The sequence below is a fragment of the Daucus carota genome, chromosome 6, assembly GCF_001625215.2.
Source record: "Daucus carota subsp. sativus chromosome 6, DH1 v3.0, whole genome shotgun sequence".
Taxonomy (NCBI): Eukaryota; Viridiplantae; Streptophyta; class Magnoliopsida; order Apiales; family Apiaceae; genus Daucus; species Daucus carota.
Genome location: NC_030386.2, coordinates 36,549,280 through 36,572,289, shown reverse-complemented (window position 1 = coordinate 36,572,289; position 23,010 = coordinate 36,549,280). Strand labels below are relative to the sequence as shown.

At 34.0% G+C, this 23,010-nt stretch overlaps 4 protein-coding genes and 1 pseudogene across 4 annotated transcripts; all 5 read left to right on the top strand.

Moving 5' to 3' along the window:
- Positions 1 to 2,281: 2,281 nt before the first annotated feature.
- Positions 2,282 to 3,205, top strand: LOC108226302 (GDSL esterase/lipase At4g10955-like). Its single transcript, XM_017401246.2, has one exon. It carries the CDS (start codon positions 2,282 to 2,284, stop codon positions 3,203 to 3,205), a length of 924 nt encoding a protein of 307 aa, XP_017256735.2.
- A 4,161-nt stretch (positions 3,206 to 7,366) lies between these two features.
- On the top strand, positions 7,367 to 9,219 carry LOC108226301 (GDSL esterase/lipase At4g10955-like; annotated as a pseudogene).
- A 3,786-nt stretch (positions 9,220 to 13,005) lies between these two features.
- On the top strand, positions 13,006 to 14,925 carry LOC108226300 (GDSL esterase/lipase At4g10955-like). Its single transcript, XM_064080208.1, has 2 exons — positions 13,006 to 13,033; positions 13,830 to 14,925. Exons 1-2 carry the CDS (start codon positions 13,006 to 13,008, stop codon positions 14,825 to 14,827), a joined length of 1,026 nt encoding a protein of 341 aa, XP_063936278.1. The 3' UTR covers positions 14,828 to 14,925.
- Positions 14,926 to 17,674: 2,749 nt separating this feature from the next.
- LOC108226893 (GDSL esterase/lipase At4g10955-like) lies at positions 17,675 to 19,293 on the top strand. The gene is made up of 3 exons (XM_017401887.2): positions 17,675 to 17,814; positions 17,944 to 18,072; positions 18,195 to 19,293. Exons 2-3 carry the CDS (start codon positions 18,011 to 18,013, stop codon positions 19,165 to 19,167), a joined length of 1,035 nt encoding a protein of 344 aa, XP_017257376.1. The 5' UTR covers positions 17,675 to 17,814; positions 17,944 to 18,010; the 3' UTR covers positions 19,168 to 19,293.
- An 829-nt stretch (positions 19,294 to 20,122) lies between these two features.
- On the top strand, positions 20,123 to 22,241 carry LOC108226730 (GDSL esterase/lipase At4g10955-like). The gene is made up of 3 exons (XM_017401722.2): positions 20,123 to 20,262; positions 20,967 to 21,074; positions 21,190 to 22,241. The coding sequence occupies exons 2-3, from the start codon at positions 21,013 to 21,015 to the stop codon at positions 22,154 to 22,156; spliced, it is 1,029 nt and encodes a 342-aa protein (XP_017257211.1). The 5' UTR covers positions 20,123 to 20,262; positions 20,967 to 21,012; the 3' UTR covers positions 22,157 to 22,241.
- The last annotated feature ends 769 nt before the right edge of the window (positions 22,242 to 23,010 follow it).

Here is a 23,010-nt window from a genome sequence, read left to right as displayed (position 1 = left end):
TGTTACCTAAAATGTGATAGAAATTATCTTATTTCTAAAACTTAAATTAACAATTTTGTTGGTGATATAAGTTTGTTGGCGATATACTTACATAATAAAATTTTAAACAACATAAGATTCTTTTCATAATAGTTTATAATGGTGTTATAATAATTATTACGGTTTTTCTATGGTGTGCCCATGGGCACACAATAAGCGCTAACTCCTATGAGTTTGGTGCATTTTTATTGGTCACCTAATCATAAATAAGGATGACCCCCTGCATTTACATCAAGTCCACCAATCAAAATCCACCAAAAACATCAATTTTAGTGTATAATGTGTGCCCATGGGCACACACCAGACAAACCCTAATTATTATTAAATGAAACAGCTTTTACATATGATGATAACGAAAATTTAGCACGTTCGTGTGAATTTTCTATCAGTTCCTGTAGAAAATATATTTCTTAAGTAAATGAATATAGGATAAAAAATTTAAACAAAATAAATAAATATAATATACAATTAAAATTTTGGTTTTTTGATTCCGAACCGAATCAAACCAAAATTTATGATTTGGTTTTGGTTCCGTTTTTACACTAAATAATTCCGATCAGTTTTTAGAATTTTACTATTTGAATTTATAATTTTATGGATCCAGTTCGATTGCTTGAAAGTTGAAACCGTTAATGAACCCTACCCCAAAACCTCAAAATATGTAATTTTTCGATCTATAATATTATACATTTTGCATGTGTATAATGCTTCACCTAGCTCTGTCTCTGTGGGCTCCAACCAGGGGCGGATCTAGGAAGAGGCACGGGGGGACACGTGCCCCCCTAAAACTTTTTTTTACACTTTTTCACCATTCTAAATTTTACAAAATTATATAAGTGTCCCCCCAAAATTTGAAAATATATAGGTTTTTTCCGAAAATTTGCTTGGTGTCCCCCTAAAATTTTGGGTCTAGATCCACCCCTGGCTCCAACACGGGAACAAGTCTGCATTCCGGTGACGACAAGCAGAACTCTAGATGATTAGTATTACTATGCGTAAGCGACGACGACTTTGGTTCGACCAATAATCAATGGAGTCCCAGTCTAGTATGCATACACGAGGTAATAGACGTACTGCAACTAGACCGTCATGCATATTATATAATTCTAATATATATTTCTTCTTATAGGTTGAATTAGTTCATGCATGAAGAAACCCAAGAAAAGTTACGTGCAAACCTCCTCCATCCATCTCTCCCATAGCGTGTTTAGTTATATATTTCTTCCCGTAAGTTGTTATTATATTTATATAATTGCAGAAATTAAGGGCCTCAGTGAAGGTGCAAACCTCCTTCCTCGATCCCTCCTCTAGTGTGTCTCTATATATATTTCTTCGAATAAGTGGTTGTTATATGAATAAAGGAGCTCAAGGAATAAGGTGCAAAGAGTTAAACAATATAAGTAAGACATCAATATTCTCTCTTCTGCAGTATATATCGGTACGTACAATCAACTTTCATGATAAAAAACCATCAGCAAGAAGTGAGAAATTTAAACGTTTTTCTTAAAATTATATTTGCCATTTAGACGTTACAGCTAGCTAGGATATACTGTTGCACTTCGAATTTGAATTATAAATATTATTTTTACTATACTGAATAAGAACTCGTGAATTGGTGATGTCTAAGCGAAGTAGTCACGCCAAAACGTGGCCTAAATATATCAAGTTATGGGATAACTGTTTGTCTACTTCTTTTACATGCAGCTGATTTTGTGATCTAAGGTGAGAACAAGGAGAATAAAGTTCGATTACAAGAAGAGAAGAAATTTCATTTTGTACTTTCATGGCATTCAATCCAGAAGATTTCAATACTTCAGGACCAAGAAACATAAGTGCAGCAACCGACTGGTAAATTAAAGCCCAAAATCATCATAATTCACATCATTCGATTTCAGTGTTTTGCAACTTAAATTTTCTAATTTCAAAAAATAAATTAATGATTTTTAAGTGTGTCCATGAGCGCGCGCGCGCGCGCACACATATATATATATATATATATATATATATATATATATAACCAACAATTTTGTTAGATGACAGATTCTTATTATTGTGTGTTGACGAACAAATACTAAAAAGACCCTAAATTGAATACTCAAGGTCCATTTCATTGATGCTGTTGTTGATTAATGCAATGACTACTAATATAAGATTTGCATTTATATACTACCTATTATTTTGAAGGAGTTACACACATCACCGAATAACAGTGGCTGCTAGCTTAGTTCAAGGGGTCTATGCTATGGAACGAGATCGTAGACAGAGTCGAACAGGCCTCCAAGCTTTAGCGCCTCTATGGTGGGAATCTTTCCATTTCCAACTTGAAGAAACACTAATCGATCCATCTGATTCCTCAATATATGGAGCCATCTACAAGTTTAAACTTCCGACAGACACATTCGGGCAATGGCACCCTCCCCGCTGTGTGGTTGCGCTACGAGGCACAGTCATCGAACCCGAGACAATGTATCAAGATTTCAAACTTGATCCCAAGATTTTACTCAAGCAGAAACTCACAAAAAGCTTCCGAGCTGAAGTAACATCTAAAGTTGTGGAAATATTAGTGGATAATATTAATGCTGGCGCGAATACTGTGTGGCTGGCTGGCCATTCTCTGGGGTCAGCTATTGCACTCACAGTGGGGCGAGACATGGCAAAAATAGGAATTCCCCTAGAAACTTACCTTTTGAACCCACCGTTTGTTTCAATACCACTAGAGCACATCAAGCTGAGCCGTAGAGAAAGGAGTGGGATAAGAATTGCATGGTCTGTAGCCAAGGCTGTACTATCAAAGGTCGTGATGGACGATGAACAGAGGACTCAAGTAGAAAATAAGTTCACGCAGTTATCCATTTGGGCTCCATACTTATGTGTGAATGAAGATGATCCAATTTGTTCCGAGTATATTGGCTACTTTAAGAACAGGTACAGAATGGCGCGTTGGGGACCTCGTGGTGCTAGAATTGCAAAGGCTGCGACCAAAGTTTCAACCAGGAGTTTAGCTAAGTATGCATTGGGTAGCCGTACTGCAGAACCATTTCATCTGCTTCCAACAGCTAATCTGGTGATCAATAAGAGTGGGAGCCAAAACTTGAAGGAAGCTCATGGAGTTGCTCAGTGGTGGACACAGTGTTTTAGTTGCCAGCCCGAGTTGCACAGGTACTAGCCATGGTGCACCACCTGTAATCTTTTAATCATCTGATACCTGTTGGGCTCATACGTTACAATGTTGGTGTTAGTTAGAAACTTATATATTTGTACATGCCTCAAATAAAATGTATTTTTATACGTGTATATCGGTTTGTACAATGTTGTAATTGTGTCTGTTATCATTAATAAATGGTTCTTTTATTTTACATGCTTTTGATTTTATTATGTTTTCTGCGCTAACTTTTTTTAATGTTTTATGTGTCATGGGCAGGTTTGGTCATCTTAATTATGACAATAAAAACTTATTTCAAGAAAATTTATATTTGTTTAATATTTAATGATTTTAAATACTTTTAATTATAAGGGTTTAACATTCATTATATTCATAAATAAGTAATATATTTTCTAAAAAAAGTAATCTTCTCCATTCTTTTCCGCAAACATTTAAGTAACTTTGTGAAAAATAAGATAACACAAACTGCGTCTATATCTAATTAAAAAAAAATGTAAGTAGTAATTAAACAATCTAATCCTGGACGTGAAGAATAAAATAAAAGAGGGATGAGTTTGGCGTGGGCAACTGGAGACTATAGATCTACCCTTTATCGAACATACCAAGTAGTACTGTAGGCTGGACTAGCTGCAGTGAGTCTAACGAGCCATCACCATATGATGATCATAGTCAGTTGAGTGTGCTATCGAGTTGGACACCGTATACCGTATCTAATTGTGAATCCACGTGATCTGATCTGTTCGGAGTGTATGCCATACTTTAAGCACAGGAAGACACTGAAGTTCATTACTTGGTACTTTTAGAATTGGAAAATGTGCGACCTAATAAATTATAACATTGGGGAGTAGAGCTACAATATCATGTGCATTGGGGTATAGAACACCTGATTCAGATGGCTTACCTAGTGACTAATAAGTATAAGAGCCCAAAGACTAGGGATGTGCATGCACTAGCGCAGTGTGGACAGAAAGCACCAACTGGGAGACCCTGGTACAGAAGTTTCAGTAGGGCTATATGTGATGGGCATAATAATATTGTGATCTGTGATGCCATGCCAATATGCTATCCGTGGTTGTAATGATCCCCTGTTTGTTGCAGTGACAGCTACCTCCACGTCTTGCAATTCCACCTGATTTTAAAGGTACTGAAATTGTTTGTGGGTTATTACCTATACTCATTGCCACCAACAGGACTCAGCAAAAAATGGAAAAAAAAAAAAATCAAAACCGAACAGTTGTTAAAAAATTGAGCAAAAGAAAAAATTGAAAACTAAAGCCCGAACAGTTGTTAAAAAAACCGAACCGAATTATTTAAATAATTAAACAAATATAATATATATATATATAATTTGTATGAATTTAAATATAATTTAAAATAAATAAATAAATTATATTTTATAAGTTAGGCCAATGTCAATTCATTTGGGTATAACAGTCTACGTTTTTCTTTTTTTTTGGAGTTATTGTTGCCTGGCCAGTGTTCTTGTTTTGTGTTTGTCATGAATTTGTAAGTTTTATATTTTCAAGAGATAAAATGATATTTGTTTAATTTATAAAATAAGAAATTTTATGGATTCAAATGCATCTCATCTTATAAAATTAGTGCGGGTTTAGATAACTTTGAGCTTGGCCATCTCCAGCAGTCGAGATCCAAAAATCCAAATTTGGATCACCAACTGATCCAAATTCTGATCCAAATTTCTCACCAACTCCAGCAGCGTGATCCAAATTCTGATCCAAATTATCTTTTGTATATTATATTACATAAATTTCATATTAAACTATATAATCTTAAATTTAATGTTTAATCATTATTAACTACTTATATTATATTATTTGCATTTTATGTACTTTTAATTTATGCATGTATTGTACTCTTTTTTAAACAATAAAATCATTATTTATAATAAAGTAGGTGATCCAAATTTGGATCAGTACTATTCATTGATCCAAATTTGGATCACTTTTTGGATCACTGCTGGAGAAGAATTTGGGGTAATCTGCCCCAAATTTAGATTTTTGGATCACTGCTGGGTTTGCCCTAAAAGATAAAACTGAAGTACAAATTTCTTAGTTGCTTATTTTTGCGGTTGGGAGTTGGAAGTACTGCTTCTGTACCCATAATGAATATGGTACCAGACAACTTATGCTTTGTGTTAGCTAGCATCTAATATGCACAAGAAAAGAGTAGTAAAAGCAAGAGAGAGTCATATCATGATAGATGGATGCCAATAACTATTCGAGAAATACAAGTGGATGAGAGGGATGGATACCAAGAACTATTTAAGTATTCAAGAATCACAATTAAGTAGATGAGAGTGCTGGGGCATTAATTGGTTTAAAACATATTTTATATATATATATATATATATCTTTTTTTTCTCAGAAAATATGCATCATCCTTTTGGATATATTAACGAATTAAAAGTTGCTCGATCTCAAGTTTTATAAGAGATCGAAAGATAAAATCAAGTAAAAGTAACTATATACTTACATAGTGAAATTTTTATAAACTTTCATCTCAAAAACAAAGCTTACACTCCACAATGAAGAAGAAAATAGCTGATGGGTTTAATTTAACAAATATTTTGTATTATGAATATATCCTTATTAATTTCCAAGTATTTTAATATAATATTAATATTATAATAAATAATATATTGTTCTTACACATCCTGCAGGGGGAGATTAAGAAATAGTTTCACTCCAATTTTTACATTTTGAAAAGACTAATATTTATTTTATGTCAACCTGTTTTCCCTTTACTTTATTAATTTCCAGCCTTAATGTATCACGGATGAGACATGTAAATACATTGTTCCGGAAGTGGGGAATAGTTGACTAGGGTCTTCTCCCGTCAATTCATTCACATATTTGACGTATCACAGGCTTCTAGGACTAGCAGTCAACCCAATCATCACATATAATCTTAAAAAAATACCAATAAAGCCAAAAATGGAGCTCGGTTGTCACAATTAAGCTAGTGGCTCACATTAAAATTTGGTAAACATAACAAGATTAATAAGTAAACCGGTAGAGATGAAAAGAATACCATACGAAATGGTAGCAAGCAACTTGCGAGAGGGTAGAACATCGTGTATCAGTTAGTTTATTAAATATGAATATTTTTATAACAAGATATTAGGGTTGGTGCTTAAAGCCAATAATTGGCAGTAATTTTATATCGATATATGTCATATTAATTATTCGCTTGGACTTGAAGCCTTAAGGAATGATTCAAAATTTATTTGATTTATGGACTCGAAGAGGATGTGTATAATGAGATATGTTATCTGAAAAACCTATGTCAGTTGCTTTGTTAAATTAATTAGATGGCCAGGCATAAGTGTAGAAATATGTACAATAGAAAATATAATTAGTAGTGCCGAGAAATGTTCCAAGTGAGTAGCTAGTGAAGACAAGAAGCCAAGATGCATGACGAGTGATGATAGTTTATAAACAAGTGATCACTTTGATTCGATCAAGTCAGTGTAGTCAATTATGCACGCAGTGAATACTGAGTTTAAAGTAGTGCAACTTGTTAATGTAATCGCAACACAGGCTCTATATATTTTACTACGTTTCTGCTTTCCTTCTTCTTTCGTTGTCCTCCCTCTAATGTTTTCGTATACGTACTCATGATACAGTTTCAGTCGCAAATCATCTTATCAACAAAGGTGAGACCGTTAATTTTATCCACAATGCCGATAGTTTATGGTGGTGTTTGTCTAAAAGAAGCGGAAACTGCTACTGGCTTTTACTTTTCTTGATCCGTTTGTGTAAAGAAGTAGAAGCTAGCACTTTTAATAAGCTGAGAATGCTAGCTTCTCTCTCACAACTTCTGCTTCTTTTCCAAATACTTTATTAATTTATTTACTTCTCACTTCTACTCCACTTCTTTACTATAAGCATGCAATAAGTAGTTTTTTTTAAGTTAACCCAAACGGCCCCTATATATTAAAACGGTCAGAGTCTTTCACATTCTTTATAGTAAAGATTATTAGTTTTTGATGTTATCAGTTTTGTTAAAGGACCATATATAAAGCCTTTTGATGATATGTATATAGCTTATATAGACATTTACATATTGAATTTTATTGAATGTTTTAAATATTGCAAATCGTTTACATGACATGACATGAAGTTGCAGTAGTACTTTTCGTATAACAATTTTGTGCTCTAGCTGTTGATATGATCAGTTGAAGGTGCATGCACAACGACCACAGAGTATTATATTAGTAATTATTATATGTAGCTATACTATCTCCATAAAAAGGAAAAAGATCCGAATTATTTATACTGAACTCGTTATTATGTGCAGATAAATACTTACGTGATTGAAATCAGATGATCCAAGCAGCTCATATTTAATTTTACAAGTAGTAATGATGAGAGTATTGATGGCTTTTTCTCATGCAGCAGCTCGAATTTGTATTTGAAGAAGAATCTGTTAAGCGGCAAGAGGAAAGGAGTTTGACAAAAAGGAAAAACCAGGTCCATTTTTGCTAGCTTAATGGCATGTCAAACAGAATTTTTCCACCTTTGAGGACCTGCACACATAACTGCAGTCGACTGGTAAATCAAAAACCCAAATAGTTTATGATACTGCAGTCGTATCAATTGTTTCCATAACTGCTTTGCTACTGCAGGAGGATAATTAGGTCTTGTGCAAGTACTTAGATAATCAATTGCATGTATGTGCATTTGTTTTTCAGGAATAACACAGGCCACCGAGCATCGATTGCTGCTAGCCTAGTTCAAGGCGTCTACATTCTGGAAAGAGATCGTCAGAACAATCGGGAAGTTGGCGGCGATGCTCTAGCGCCGGCATGGTACGAGACTTTTAACTTTGAACTACAGCAAGTGATCCTAGATGATAAAGATAAGTCAATATTCGGAGCCATCTACAAGTTCAAATCCCCACTAAACAAATATTCCACACTGCACCCTCCACGATATGTAATTGCATTCCGAGGAACACTACTTGAACTGGGAACAATATTACGAGATATCCATATGGATCTCAAGGTCTTATGCGTCCCAAACAAACTTCAGGACTGTTCCCGAGCTGAAAAGGCATTAAAAGTCGTCAAAAAACAAGTGGATGAATTTGGTGCCGAAGATGTATGGCTGGCAGGACATTCTTTGGGTTCGGCTATTGCACTAATAGCGGGGCGAAACATGGTAGAAATGAAATTTCCCCTAGAAACTTACCTTTTCAATCCACCGTTTAGTTCAGTAGCCGTGGCACTAGAGCTACTGATCAAGAACAAGATACTGAAAAAAGGGGTCCGAATTGTGGACAGTTTTTTCAGGGTTGCACTATCAGCGAGCCTGACGGGCCATCACCGAACCGAAGATAAGCAGTTTAGCGTGTTATCGAGCTGGACACCTTACCTATTCGTGAATCCACGTGATCCAGTTTGTCTGGAGTATGTCCCATACTTTAAGCACAGGAAAACCATGAAGATGATTGGTGCTTCTACAATCGGAAAATGGGCGACCCAAATTTCATACAAGAGTATGGTTACATCATGTGCTTTTGGATATAGCAGTGAACCATATCACCTAATTCCAAGTGCTTATCTGGTAACTAACTCGACCAGTAGCATTTGGCATGCCCATGGACTAGAGCAGTGGTGGACAAAAAGTTCTGACTGGCAGTACAATTTACACGAGTTTTATTAAGCTATATGTATGAGGATTGCAATGGTATCCAAAGTCACCCATGTATGACTGTGGGCATGTGTGCTGTGTGCTGTGTGCTGTGTGATCAGTGTTGAAGTAGGAGCCATGTCAAGATTTCCTTGCCTTTCGAAAAGAAAATTATTCAAGTGCAATAATATTGTTGTGATTGTGTAACTTGCTTGTGCGTGCTTTTTGAAAATAAAATTGCACTTGGTGCACTCTGTGTCTGTCTGATTTTGATTGTCTTTCAACTAAAAGATGTACAGATCTGGTTGTACGTATTAGTGTTTCTCATATAAAAATATTGTTTGTGTTTGTGATCCGAGGAGAGACACTAGGCCTTTTATTGAAAATTTTAGCATACTATAAAAGATATTGGGGTCAAATTTTTATTTGGAAAAAAAACGAAGAAAAATAATGTATAGAAATATTTCTTTTACGTCTCATCAATTACCGTGGGAAAAAACAAAACTACTATTATTTTATAATAAAGAAATAATATTTTTCAGTGTGGTCTGTTATATATGAATGCCCTAGATCTCATGTCAGTTGTAAAAACACTACTGAAAATGATTAGAGTATAATTCAATGAGATATGTTATCTGCAAATTCCAGTACCAATTGCTTAGTTAAATTATATGGCAGGCATAAATTAGAAAGCTCCATACGTATTACGTACTTTATTCTCACATAGAAGACTGGAGAACAATAAAAAAAGAGTATGATTAGCACTGATAAATGTGTACCAAGAGAGTAGCCAGTGAAGACAAGAACCCAAGGACGAGTGGTGATAGTTTATAAACAAGTGAACACTTTGAATATTCGATCAAGTCAGTGTAGTCAATTATTCTCGCACTCAATACTGAGTTTAAAGTACTGCACCTTGTTAATATAATCGCAACAGGCTCTATTTTACTCTGCGTTTCTGCTTTCCTTCTTGTTACATTCAGTTGTAAATCATCTTGTTAACAAAGGTGAGACCGTTTTATGTATCCAAATTGTTGATGGTTTACAGCGACAGTTAGTTTTTGCTGTTATCACTTTTGTTAAAGGACTGCATATATAGGCTTTTAACGACATAGCTTATATATACATTTACATAATTCTATTTTATTGAATCTTTAAATATTATACAAATCTTTTACATGAGACGATTTCAGCTCACTCCTGTGTCCGTGAATTGAAGTTGTGTGCATGCACAACGACCACCTGGTAAATTCCCATGTATATAAATTAATAATTTGAGAAAAGAAATTCAAAATAATAATATTAATGTTCTATTTTTATTAAAGAGAAATTATAAAAAATTATTTTATTATGTGATCAAATTAAAATATTTTTTGAAAAAAATTATATATCTAAAATGTACTATAGAATTGGTATAACGAGAGGAAGTATTCATGTGATGGGATTTCTTTATCTCATGGATAAAATATACTCCTTTCCTTTCGTTCCTCTCATTTATTTTAAAAAAAATTCCTCTAATCGGCACGTATTTTAAAATTTTTATAAAATATAATTATGTAACTAATATTTAAGATTTTCTTTTTATGTATAAAATCTTAAACATCAAATTTTTAAATAAAAAAAATTAAAAATATTTTGATAAATTATATTTTCTAGAATCATTAAAATGCGTGTCAAGTTCTATAAACTGCCTCGCGATGAGTAATAATCAAAAGTGTTTGAGGAAGGTTTGGTGAGTGCAGTTCGCACTGGAGTTTCCCGAGTTACCTTTACAGTACCATGATTCCATGAACACTGCATAAAGTCAAAACCATTGATAAATATGACAGCAATAAGACATTGATCGAGTTATGCCAATAATCAATGGAGTCTCAGTCTAATAAATCAACGAGTTTATCTAATTTGGGACGGAGAGCGACGGCTCTAGTTATACCAATAATCAATGGAGTCTCAGTCTAGTATGCAACTATGCATGCACGAGGTCAATTGACGTACTGCAACTAGACGAGTTGACGGCTATATATAATTCTAATATAGGTTGTCTTTGCACGAAGAAACCCACGAAGGTTACGTGCAAAGCTCCTCCATCCATCTTTCCCATAGCGTGTTTAGATATATATTTCTTCCTGTAAGTGGTTATTATATTTATATAATTGCAGAAATTAAGGGGCTCAATGAAGGTGCAAACCTCCTTCCTCGATCGCTCCTCTAGTGTGTGTCTATATATATTTCTTCGAATAAGTGGTTGTTATATGAATAAAGGAGCTCAAGGAAGGTGCACAGAGTTAAACAATATAAAGAAGACAATCTCTCTTCTGCAGCATTGGTATGTACAATCAACTTTCATGATAAAAAACTATCAGCAAGAAGAATTGAGAAAATTAAACGTTTCTCTTAGAATTATATTTGCGATTTAGACGTTGTAGACTTGTAGCTGGCTAGGATATACGGTTGCACTTCGAATTTGAATTATGAATATTGTTTTTACTATATTGAATAAGAAACTGAATACAGAATCAGCTACACGCTAAAAATATATTCCCTCTAATCCATTTTATAAGCCGTTTGACTTTTTACACGTAATTTTAGATGTTTTGATCATATAAAAATATTAATATTTTTGTATTTTTTTCTAAATAAAATATAACATAAATATTTTTAGAAAAAAAAATTTTAAAAAAAATCAATTTTAAATATATGATCAAACCTTCTAAAAATATAGGTAAAAAATCAAACATCCTCCGTAACGGATCAAGATGTCTAAACAATTACAAGTAGTCACGCCGAAACGTGGCCTAAATATATCAAGTTATGGGATAACAGTTTGTCATACTTCTTTTACATGCAGCTGATTTTGTGATAAGGGTGAGAACAAGGAGAATAAAGTTCGATTGCAAGAAGAGAAGAAATTTCATTTTGTTCATGGCATTCAATCGAGAAGATTAATTTCAATACTTCAGGACCAAGAAACATAAGTACAGCAACCGACTGGTAAATTAAAGCACAAAATCATCATAATTCACATTATTCGATTTCAGTGTTTTGCAACTTAAATTTCCTAATTTCAAAAAATAAATTGAATGATTTTTTAAGTGTGTGTCCATGAACACAAATAATCAACCATTTTTAATTGGGTGATAGATTCTTATTATATCTCTGATTAGTTAATAATGACGGACCCGTTTTTATACAAAAATCTTCATCAAATAAAAATTACTAATTATTATCGTGTGTTCACAAACAAATATACTAAAACGACCCTAAATTGAATACTCAAGGTCCATTTCATTAATGCTGTTGTTGATTAATGCAATTGCTACTTAGAGCAGGTCCAGTAGTGTCTTAGTGGGTGCTTTATAAAAATAATAAAATATGATGTCCTAATAGTTTTCATCATTTCATACATTCACTCCAACAAAAAGTCTTATCCACAATTCATATTATTAAAATAGTGATATATATATTTAAATGATTATTGGAGGGAAATGAAAAGGAGGGGAAGAGAGAAATGAAATAAAACTAATTTTTTTATTGATTGACAATGGTATAGGGCATGTATAGTGATGCCTCATTAATAAGGCACTTGTTAGATATTCTAGTATTTTAAGGCATCGTTAGGACACTGTTGGATCAATATTTTTAAGAGTAAATGACACATTGCACCCCTTATCTTAGGTCATTTTTTCGATATGGTCTTAAATTTATAATGTTGGCAGAATGCAACCCTTATTTTTGAATTTTATTTCGTATTGCAACCCTCAAGTCAAATTCCATCCAAAATAATTGTTGCCGTTAGTTTTTGTGAGGGTAAACTTGGAAAGAAAATTTCAAAGTTTAAATTTTGGCGTAGCGCACCCCATAGTTTTATTATTGTAATAGATTGCATCCAAGCTACAATTTTAAATTTTTTTACAGGAAATAACTTTAATATGATAAAATTAAATACTTTTTTGTAGATATAAAAATAATACTCTTGTTTTGATTTGACTTGGTCAAATTGACTAAAATTTGACCAATAATACATATTTATATAATTTAAAAGAAATTTATAAATCACATCTTTAGAAAATATATTTGATCTACTTTAAAATATAGTTTTCATTTTTCAAAAGTTATAGAAGAATAGTTTATCATCTACGGTAAAAAAAAATGGCTAATACTGTATTAAATAAATTCGGTTCTCAAATATAATTTTAAGAAGATATAATATATTGTTTAACTTTTCACAAATAAGAAAAATATTAGTTAATACTATGACTACAAAATATTTAATTTATCATATTAAAGTTATCCTTTATAACAAATCTTTGTATATTATAATTCTTAAACGATACCAATTCATCAATGCCACCTAATTCGAATAAACTTATTATTAAATATTAAATTTATTTATGAAATAATAATGAACAAAAATTAAATAATTGACCGCCGTGCTCGAAGATCGGGCAAAAATACTACTAAATATTAAAATTTAAGTTAGGTTGCAATTCACCACAATAATAAAATTATGGGGCGTGTTGTGTCAAAATTTAAACTTTGAAACTTTTTTCCAAATTTACCCTCTTGTAAACTAACGGTAACGATTGTTTTAGACGGAATTTTGACAAAGGGATGCAATACGAAGTGAAATTAAAAGTTAAGGGTTGCATTCTGCCAACATTATAAATTTAAGATCATATCGAAAAAATGACCAAAGATAAGGGGTGCAATGTGTCATTTACTCTATTTCTAATCAAGTGCCTTTATATTATGACTTAGGACAGGGTAGCTTTTGGACTTGCTCTTATTTTTTTAAGGAGTAACACACATCACCGAATAACAGTTGCTGCTATCTGTTAAATAAACTAACTCTTTAGTTTCCAGAAATATTCTAGAAGGCCGCAAACAGAACATTTTAACCTTTCTGGACCGTTACACATAACTGCAATCGACTAGTGATTTAAAACCCAAATGCTTGTATATTGTTACATAAGTTCGCATATTATGTACTTTTTTCAAGAATGACAAAGGCCACCGAACATCAATTGCCGCGAGCTTAGTTCAAGGCGTCTACATTTTGGAAAAAGATCGTCAGAACCTTCGGGACAGCCTCCAAGCCCTGGCGCCTCCATGGTGGAAGTCTTTCAACTTCCAGCTACACAAAGAGCTCTCAGATGATACAGATGCGTCAATTTTCGGAGCCATCTACAAGTTCGAATCCCCACTAAACACTTTTTCCACACTGCACCCTCCTCGGTATGTCATTGCATTCCGAGGCACAGTCCTGAAACCCGAAACGATATATCAAGACATTAAGCTTGATCTCGAAGTTACATGCCTACAAAACAAACTTCAGTACTGTTCCCGAGCTGAAAAGGCATTAGAAGCCGTCGAAGAACTCATAGATGATGTCGGTGCTGAAGATGTATGGCTCGTAGGCCACTCTCTCGGCTCAGCTATTGCATTAATAGTGGGCCGAAACATGGTAAAACTAGGTTTTCACCTGGAAACCTACCTTTTCAATCCACCATTCAGTTCAGCAGCAACAGCACTAGAGCATTTAATCAAGAACAAGATACTGAAACACGGGGCCCGAATCATGGGGAGTTTACTCAAGGTTGGACTATCAGCGAGCCTGACGGGCCATCACCATGCCAAAGATAACCATTTTAGCCTGTTATCTAGCTGGACACCTTACCTATTCGTGAATCCTCGTGATCTAATATGTTCGGAGTACATCCCATACTTTGAGCACAGGAAGACCATGAAGTTCATGGGTGCTTCTAGAATCGGAAAACGTGCGAGCCAGATTTCATTGGGGAGTATAGCTACATCATGGGCATTGGGGTATAAGACGGAACCATATCACCTCATTCCGACGGCTTGTGTAGTGATTAATAAGAACATGACCCGAAAGCCTGGGGATGCCCATGCACTAGCGCAGTGGTGGACAGAAAGCACTGACCGGGAGACCTTGTTTCACAAGTTTTGATCGGGCTTTATGTGATAGACACAATGTTATCACATGACCACCAGCAATTCAATATTTCCTTGCATTTGGAAAAGAACACTCAAGTGCAATGTAAATATACTGGGATTGTGTAATTTGTGTATGCTTTTGGACTCATAAGTGTGTTCCAGAGGAATGTTGATTTATTTAAAATTTTTGATTATTTTTTAAAAAAAAAAAATTTTCGATTTATCTATTTTATGTTGATTTGACTGACAATCTCTAATTGATTAAAAATTTCTTAATAAATTAGGAATCAGTTGGTCAAATAATTAGTTTCAATTTCTCAATTCTACGAACCATGCTCGTAGCATTATGTTAGATACCTGTGTTGTGCGTACTGCTACTATGCACAACTCGCAAATACTCCCTCTGTTTTTTTTTAATGACGCTTTGACTTTTGGCACACACTTTTAAGTGCTTTGACCGGGTAGTTAAAAATATTATTTTTTAAAATTTCTTTTTCTGAATAATAATATATGATCAAAACTTTTATTCAGAAAAAAAAAATTTTAAAAATAATATTTTTAACTACCCGGTCAAAGCACTTAAAAGTGTGTGCCAAAAATCAAAGCGTCATATAAAAAAAAAACAGAGGGAGTAGTTTTTAGCAGATACACTGGCTTCAAATATTTGCAGGGCATTTTTAGTGAACGTGGTATACTAGGGTTTACAATATGTAAGCAGCAACACGCAAGCGTATCACTTTTTAATTTTACTCTCTCCTAGGATGCATGTATTTTTTAAAAATTTGATCAAATATTTATAGATATTATTATTATTATTTTTCATTTTTCATAAATTAAAGATATGAAACTAATGTTTTTGTTCATTGAAATATATAATTTACAATATTAATTTTGAACATATAGTCAAAAGTGAATAATAATTATCAATAAAATACATGTCATAATTTTCTGGCGGGGAAATAACGAGTAAATTTCAGAGTTGTGGCCAAAGTTTACATCAATTTTCAAAACTTTGGCCAGAATTTCAAATTCTCAAAACGATGGCCAAACTTTGGCTTCGTTTTTTAAAAGTGTGGCTCCCGTTAAATGTCACTAACGGGAGCCCAACGGAAGCCACATTTTGAAAAGCGGACCAAAGTTTGGCCACTTTTCTGAGAATTTGGAACTCATTTTCACCATTTTGTTCATTCCAAATTCTCAGAAAAGTGGCCAAATTTTGGTCCGCTTTTCAAAAATGTGGCTCCCGTTACGCTACCATTAATACATTTAACGGGAGCCAAACTTTTAAAAATCGGAGCCAAAATTTGACCATCTTCTTGAGAATTTGAAACTCTAGTCAATTTTTTAAAAATTGGTGTAAACTTTGACCACATGAAGTTTACTCGGGAAATAACTTTATTAATTCTCTGGTCAATGAAGAATTTGCAACTTGCAGGCCAGAGGCCCCGACGCCAATAATTTGGCAAATTTGGGGGCCAAATTAATGTTAGAAGTCAACTTCTTTACAATTAATGTTGGTTGCTAGAGAAGATACTCCCAACCTCAACTAGCGTGGAGAACTCTTATGTACGGACGAGTAGGCCTTGAGAAAGTAAATATGTGTCAAAAAAATATAAAATTAATATTTATTTTCATTAAATTATGTGATTTTTGTAGAGTGGATATTTAATTTGAAACGGAGGGAGCACATGTAACATGTATGAGTGACGCAGTAATATTGATGATCTCTCAATCGGTAATATATTATTTCATTCGTTTTAAATAGTTATCCAATTTTAATTGTTTTAATCAAATTGATCATTTTCTGATCAGAAATTATAAATTATTTTTTCATAAATTGTAAGAAATTCAAATTTGTAAATCGGTGATCAAAATTTTTGTTGAGTTTCAAAATGATGATTATAATGTATTATATATAAATCGGTAACTTTAGTTTCAAAAGGATAATCTTGTCTTGATAATTTAATAAATAAGAAAACTAATAAAATCAAAATATCACAAGAATATATAGAATAAATTAATAAATTGGAATAAATAATGTTGATATCATGTACACATAAATATTTATTTACATGTAAGAATATTATTCAATTTAAACAATTTTTCTTGAAAATATGTTCAAAAGTGTGAACCATCTTATTTAACTACTTTGGAATATTTGCTTTAATTTATATTATTTCAATCAAATCAAACTTTACTTGAACGCGAACTTGATAACCTTTTGAGTTTAAATTATAATGTATTATCAAAAATAGTTTTAGAGTCAGTAAATTTAATTTTTTATTTTTTAATTTTTTTTTTTTAACGTAGGAACCCGCAGCCGCTACCCTTCGACCTAAGCGCGACAGGCTCTGATCCAGGATCGAACACGTGACCAAGAGGATACTTGTCCTCTCTTTAACCAGCTGAACCAACCCTTGCGGGCTTAATTTTTATATACATTATTGAAATTTATTTATTAAACTGTAAAAATATTGTCATCATTTTATAACACCGCATAAATCATGAAAATTTATAAATTTTGGAATGTAGCTACCATTTTGAAACAATAAAAATGTTTGCCAATTTGTAAATTTGAAATCATAGACATTATTACATTATTTTGAAACTTGGTGAAAATTATAACCACCAAATTGCAACCAACTCCATCATTAAATTGCTAGGTAAAATTTGATAAATATTTTCAGATATAATTTAAAGTTTATAATGTTTTTAGAGTTATGATTTTTAATTTTTTAATAATAATCATCACAATATGATCATGGCTTTGACTGGATCAAGTCGGTGAATTTCTCTTCTGCTCGTAGTCAATACTGTATAGTATTACAATACTTCAACTTGTTTTAGTATAATGAATTAACACAAATATTGTTTCTGCTTATTTGACTTCTGCATTTTTTCCTCCTCTTGTTCACCTAATGCTGTTCATTTAGTGCCTGTAATGCGATTGCAGAAAGAAGCTTAAGGACTGAGGAGTTGCAGATCGATTAATCAGCACCGGTAAGACGCTTTTATAAAATAAAAAATTATCGTGATAGTGCTATTTTAGATGTTTGTAGGAAACTAGAAGAGATCAGAACTAATCTATATATTAGTATTCATGAGTTTTGTGTATGCTTTTCCATGCAGCTAGCTTTCTGATTCAGAAACAAGGTTTCTGTAGGAAGAACAAGGGGAATCACATACAGGATTGTCAATGGGAACCAGGACACAATATTTCAATCTTTCGGGACCAGTACACATGACTTCAACCGACTGGTAAATTCAAATCCAAATCCAAATGTTAATCTATGTTGTTTCATTGATTTGCTACTGTTAATAGAATGGTAATTACTAATGGATCTATTTACTAATTTAAGGTCCTGTGTACATTTTTGAAGGAATAACACACAACATCGAACATCTGTTGCTGCAAGCCTAGTCCAAGGTGTCTACATTCAGGAACGAGATCGTCAGCACCATCGCCATGGCCTCCAAGCATTAGCACCTCCATGGTGGGATTTTTTTCATTTCCATCTATGTCAAGTGCTCGTAGATGATTCAGATTTTTCAATATTCGGAGCCATCTATGAGTTTAAATATCCCATAAACACATTTTCCAAATTGCACCCTCCGCGGTATGTTATTGCATTTCGAGGCACACTGACCGAACCAGACACAAGATCACAAGATTTAAAGCTGGATTTCCAATTCGTATTCGTCCAGAAAAAACTTCAGGACAGTTCCCGAGTTAAAAAGGCCTTAAATGTTGTTCAAGAACTAGTACATAATGCTGGTGCCGAAAACGTATGGCTGGCAGGTCATTCTCTGGGTGCAGCTATTGGTCTAGTCGTGGGGCGGAAAATGGTAAGGATGGGCTTCTACCTGGAATCATACCTTTTTAATTCACCATTCAGTGCAGCACCACTAGAGCACATCAAAAACGAGAAACTGAAACACGGGGCTCGAATTGTTGGGAGTGTGATCAAGGCTGGACTGTCAGTTGGCCTAACAGGTCATCGACAGAGGCCTCAAGAGGAAGACGACGCGTTCACTGTGTTATCAGGTTGGACTCCGTACCTATTTGTGAACCGAGATGATCCAATATGTTCGGAGTATATTGGCTACTTCGAGCACAGGGAGAAAATGGAGAGTATTGGTGCAGCTGGAATTGGAAAATTAGCAACCCAAAATTCAGTGGGGAGTATAGTCACATGTGCATTGGGGTGTAGTACAGAAGCATTTCATCTGCTTCCAACAGCTTGTCTGGTGATCAACATGAGTGAGAGCCAGAGCATTACGCAAGCCCATGGAGTGGAGCAGTGGTGGACGCAGAGTTTTAATTGGCAGTCCAAGATACACAAGTACTGCTAGACTCTGATTATATGCCTTAATAGGCTCATATGGTTCATGGTAACAATGTTGTTGTATTTGTACATGTTCTCCAACAATAAATTATTTTTACTCTCAAATTAAAGTAAAATACATGTCATTTTCTCATCTTCGCACAAAGTGGCAACTTTGATTACATTGTAAAGACTCTCCTTACAAACAAGTTGACAGTTCAAATGTTGATTTCAGCTCAAAAATTTTGAAGTGAAGAACTCAAGAGTTTTTGATTTAGTTTCAAACTCAATTTTTACTATACACAACCACGTTACACGATAACTTGAAGCAAATTGAACAGGATCTAAGCTAACCCACAGTGGTTCATAGTCTTGTAGATGATCACACTGCTCTTAATAAGATAAGACATGAATGATTCTCGATCGGGGGACGATTGATATCGAACCATAAACAGATTAAACTAGATGTTTTGACAGTTATTCGGATTACATATTTGTATTTTAAGTAGACACATGACAGTTATCTTATTGAAATAACTTTTCAATAAGTTGCAAATTGCCAATGCTTTGGCAATAATTGGTTGCCAAGTCAACAATAATTTCCCGTACTACCAGAGAGGATAGAGCCTCCAATCTTCCATGCAGCTTCATTTTGCTTGTTTATATGGAATAAACTTTAAAGTAGCTTTCAATTTACTATAAGACGAAAAGCTGTTGGCATTTTCCATAAAATGATTTTCAACTACATGCTAATGGCTGAATGGCATCTATTATCTGTTGTTTACTTATCCAATTTGATCGATCATCATCATCTTTTACTTCATTTTTGTAGTTGGTGGGAGGTATCTGAGAGTAAACTATAATCTTGAAATACAAAAATTAAAAGTCAACCTTCTGACTTATCATCATCTGACTTCTCTGATTTAAACGCAATACAAACAGTTGCTATTAGAGTAGTGTACAATTTGTATTAAATCAACTATTCCTGAGTTTACTTTGAAGTGATGATGATGGTTGACGAATTATTTAAATGCATGATATCCACCCCCATTCTATTTGTTAAAAGTCTCTCTTGATCTTCTTAACTAAACTGTGAAGAGCTTTAGCTGCGAGCCTAATCAGGGTAAGTTTTCTGGCAATTGTATTTCTATGTCATATATGGTTTATGATGTATTGATGTGAGTGGTGCAGTTTATATTTGATTAATGGGCTGCATTTCATTTGTTCTAATGCTGTTTGTGTGTTCGATCACCAAGAAACTATAGTACATTCATCGTCCGATGCAAGCAGCTTTATCTTTGTTGAATGTTTAAACTCGTTACCCAGCCGATAGTAAGTAGACACTTTATTCACGTAGAAGTACATTATCACTCAAGGGCCAAAGATAAATAAGTACATTTATTTGATTTGGATGTTAATTGCTTAGTGAAAAAGGGAAGAATCCGTAGGTTGGTCTACAGAGAAAGAGACATTTTGTTTGTAAATATACTACTGATGTGGAGAGAAGCAAGAGTCTATTGAGTAGAATCTATATCGTTATATACAGGGATAGGTTCTAACACGATGATAATGCCTCAAGTATTATCATCAAAATGTTAAGCAGAATGACAGATATCTGGGATTAATCCATATAATTGAGTTCATTGCGTAGGCACAGTTCTTAGGATTAATCCATCAAAATGTTAAGCAGAATGACAGATATCTGGGATTTTTTGATAAGCCTAAAGCCTGTATATGCATCAATCATCTATGTGTACTACTTCCTTGCGTGCAAACCTGCTAGTTACTTGATAGTTAGTATCTGATTTTCCTTTTATCTTGTGGCAGACTTTCAACGCAGATCACAATACCAGAAGAAGCATACAGCACCTTTATGGCCTTAGACAAGGAAACTTTTAGCCTTTCAGGAGCACTGCACTTATCTGTTGTCGACTGGTAAAATGTTTTAACATTCATGCTTGATTTGTTCAATTTTCTGTGGTGTCAAAAGTTGATGTTTAAAAACTATGTAAATCATTTTAGAAAATTCATTAAAGTTGGATACTTGCAGGAATAATTCATATCATCGAACATCTGTGGCTGCTAGTTTGTTACAGGGGGCATACATTCTAGAATGTGATCGCCAAAAGCAACGCCAAGGCCCTCAAGCTCTTGCTCCTGCCTGGTGGGAATTCTTCCATTTCCAGTTAACCCGTGCACTGGTGGATGATACGGATCATTCAATCATCGGGGCCATTTATGAGTTCAAATATCCTATTTACAACAACAATTTCCAACAGAACCCTCCAAGATATGTCATTGCAATCCGAGGCACAGTTCCCAAGGCAAGTAGTCTATCCAAGGACCTGAAGCTGGACCTGCAATTCATTGGCAACAGACTCCACAAGAGTCGCCGCTTCCAAATAGCTATGCAAGCTGTCCAGGAGATGGTTTCACTTGCTGGAGCTGCTAATATTTGGTTAGCTGGACACTCTTTAGGTGCAGCCATTGCATTACTTGCTGGAAAACACATGGTCAAATTAGGCTGTCCAGTGGAGACTTATCTGTTCAATCCACCGTTCACTTCCGCGCCAATTGATAAAATCAAGAATGAGAAAGTGAAGCATGGAGTGAGGATTGCAAGTAGTCTCATCACTGCTGGAATCACTGCTGCAGTCAGCAGCAAGAATCAGAAGCTGCAACGCGAGGATTCGTTTCAAGTACTATCCACATGGATCCCATACCTCTTTGTGAATCCATCAGATTCTATTTGCTCAGAGTATATAGGATATTTTGAGCATAGAGAGAAGATGGCTGAGCTTGGTGCTGGAGGAATTGGGAGAGTTGCTACCCAAAATTCAATAGGGAGTTTATTCTCAACTGCACTGGGAAAAGATATCGAGCCAACTCATCTGCTCCCTTCGGCTTATTTGACAACAAATATGAATTCGGGGAACGATTTTAAGGAGTGTCATGGTATTCATCAGTGGTGGAAACAAGATTTTCAGTGGCAATTTAAGCTACATCAGTTCAGTTGAATGTTCTTTTCAGCTTGCATTTGCATAATTTTACATTTACATTATTGTCCGAATCCTTGAGCTTGAGCTAAAGGCTATTTGCATTCATGTGTCTATGATAACTTTATCTGAATCTTGTGATATTAATACTGTCGTAATATGAATGTTCATGTCATGTATTATCATATTATACAAAAAGTTTTATTAATAATAATTTGAAAAATTATGAATTATTTTTTTGAAATATATCTTAGTCATTATAATCAGTTTCATATTAATTGGAACACAGCACTTTTCTAGTTTACCAACCACACCAGGTGCGGCTTTAAAATAAATATGCATGCTGTCCATTCACTATTGAAAATTGCTTGAATGTCGAATAATAACAGGATACGATTACAGATATGAGATCAAAATGACAGAAGCATGATGTTTACAAAAGCACTTCTGGCTGGGAGCCTGGGATACTTTGTAGAAGGGGCCGTTTGGCTGCGCTTAAAATAAGTGCTTCTTGCTTAAAGTAAAGAAGTGAAATAAAAGTTATAAGCAAGTTAAGACTTATAAGAGCAAGTCCAACATTGAAACCCCAAATATAATATAAAAAATTATGTCCTAGTAGTTTAGGACATATTTAACTAACTTCAACTCCAACAACGTGCCTTATTTTCTCTATATGTTTAATATTTTATTATTAAAAGTTCACTTTCATCATTAAAACATAATATAAAGTAGAAAGAAAAAGAGAGTGTTGATAAAAATTTATTATAAAATATGGGATAAGGCAAGAAGATAGAGTGCCTCAAAAATAGGGCTTGGAGGAGTTGTCCTAGTGATATAAGGCATCACTAGGACATTGTTGGAGCAGTATTTTTTAT

What these genes read in the sequence shown, in the direction of transcription:
- LOC108226302 (XM_017401246.2), top strand. Translation starts at nt 2,282, where the DNA reads ATGGAACGAGATCGTAGACAGAGTCGAACAGGCCTCCAAGCTTTAGCG.
- LOC108226300 (XM_064080208.1), top strand. Translation starts at nt 13,006, where the DNA reads ATGGCTAATACTGTATTAAATAAATTCG. An exon ending in TACTGTATTAAATAAATTCG is followed by an intron (nt 13,034 to 13,829) that starts GTTCTCAAATAT and finishes TTGTTACATAAG; the next exon opens with TTCGCATATTATGTACTTTT.
- LOC108226893 (XM_017401887.2), top strand. Translation starts at nt 18,011, where the DNA reads ATGGGAACCAGGACACAATATTTCAATCTTTCGGGACCAGTACACATG. An exon ending in CACATGACTTCAACCGACTG is followed by an intron (nt 18,073 to 18,194) that starts GTAAATTCAAAT and finishes ACATTTTTGAAG; the next exon opens with GAATAACACACAACATCGAA.
- LOC108226730 (XM_017401722.2), top strand. Translation starts at nt 21,013, where the DNA reads ATGGCCTTAGACAAGGAAACTTTTAGCCTTTCAGGAGCACTGCACTTA. An exon ending in CACTTATCTGTTGTCGACTG is followed by an intron (nt 21,075 to 21,189) that starts GTAAAATGTTTT and finishes GGATACTTGCAG; the next exon opens with GAATAATTCATATCATCGAA.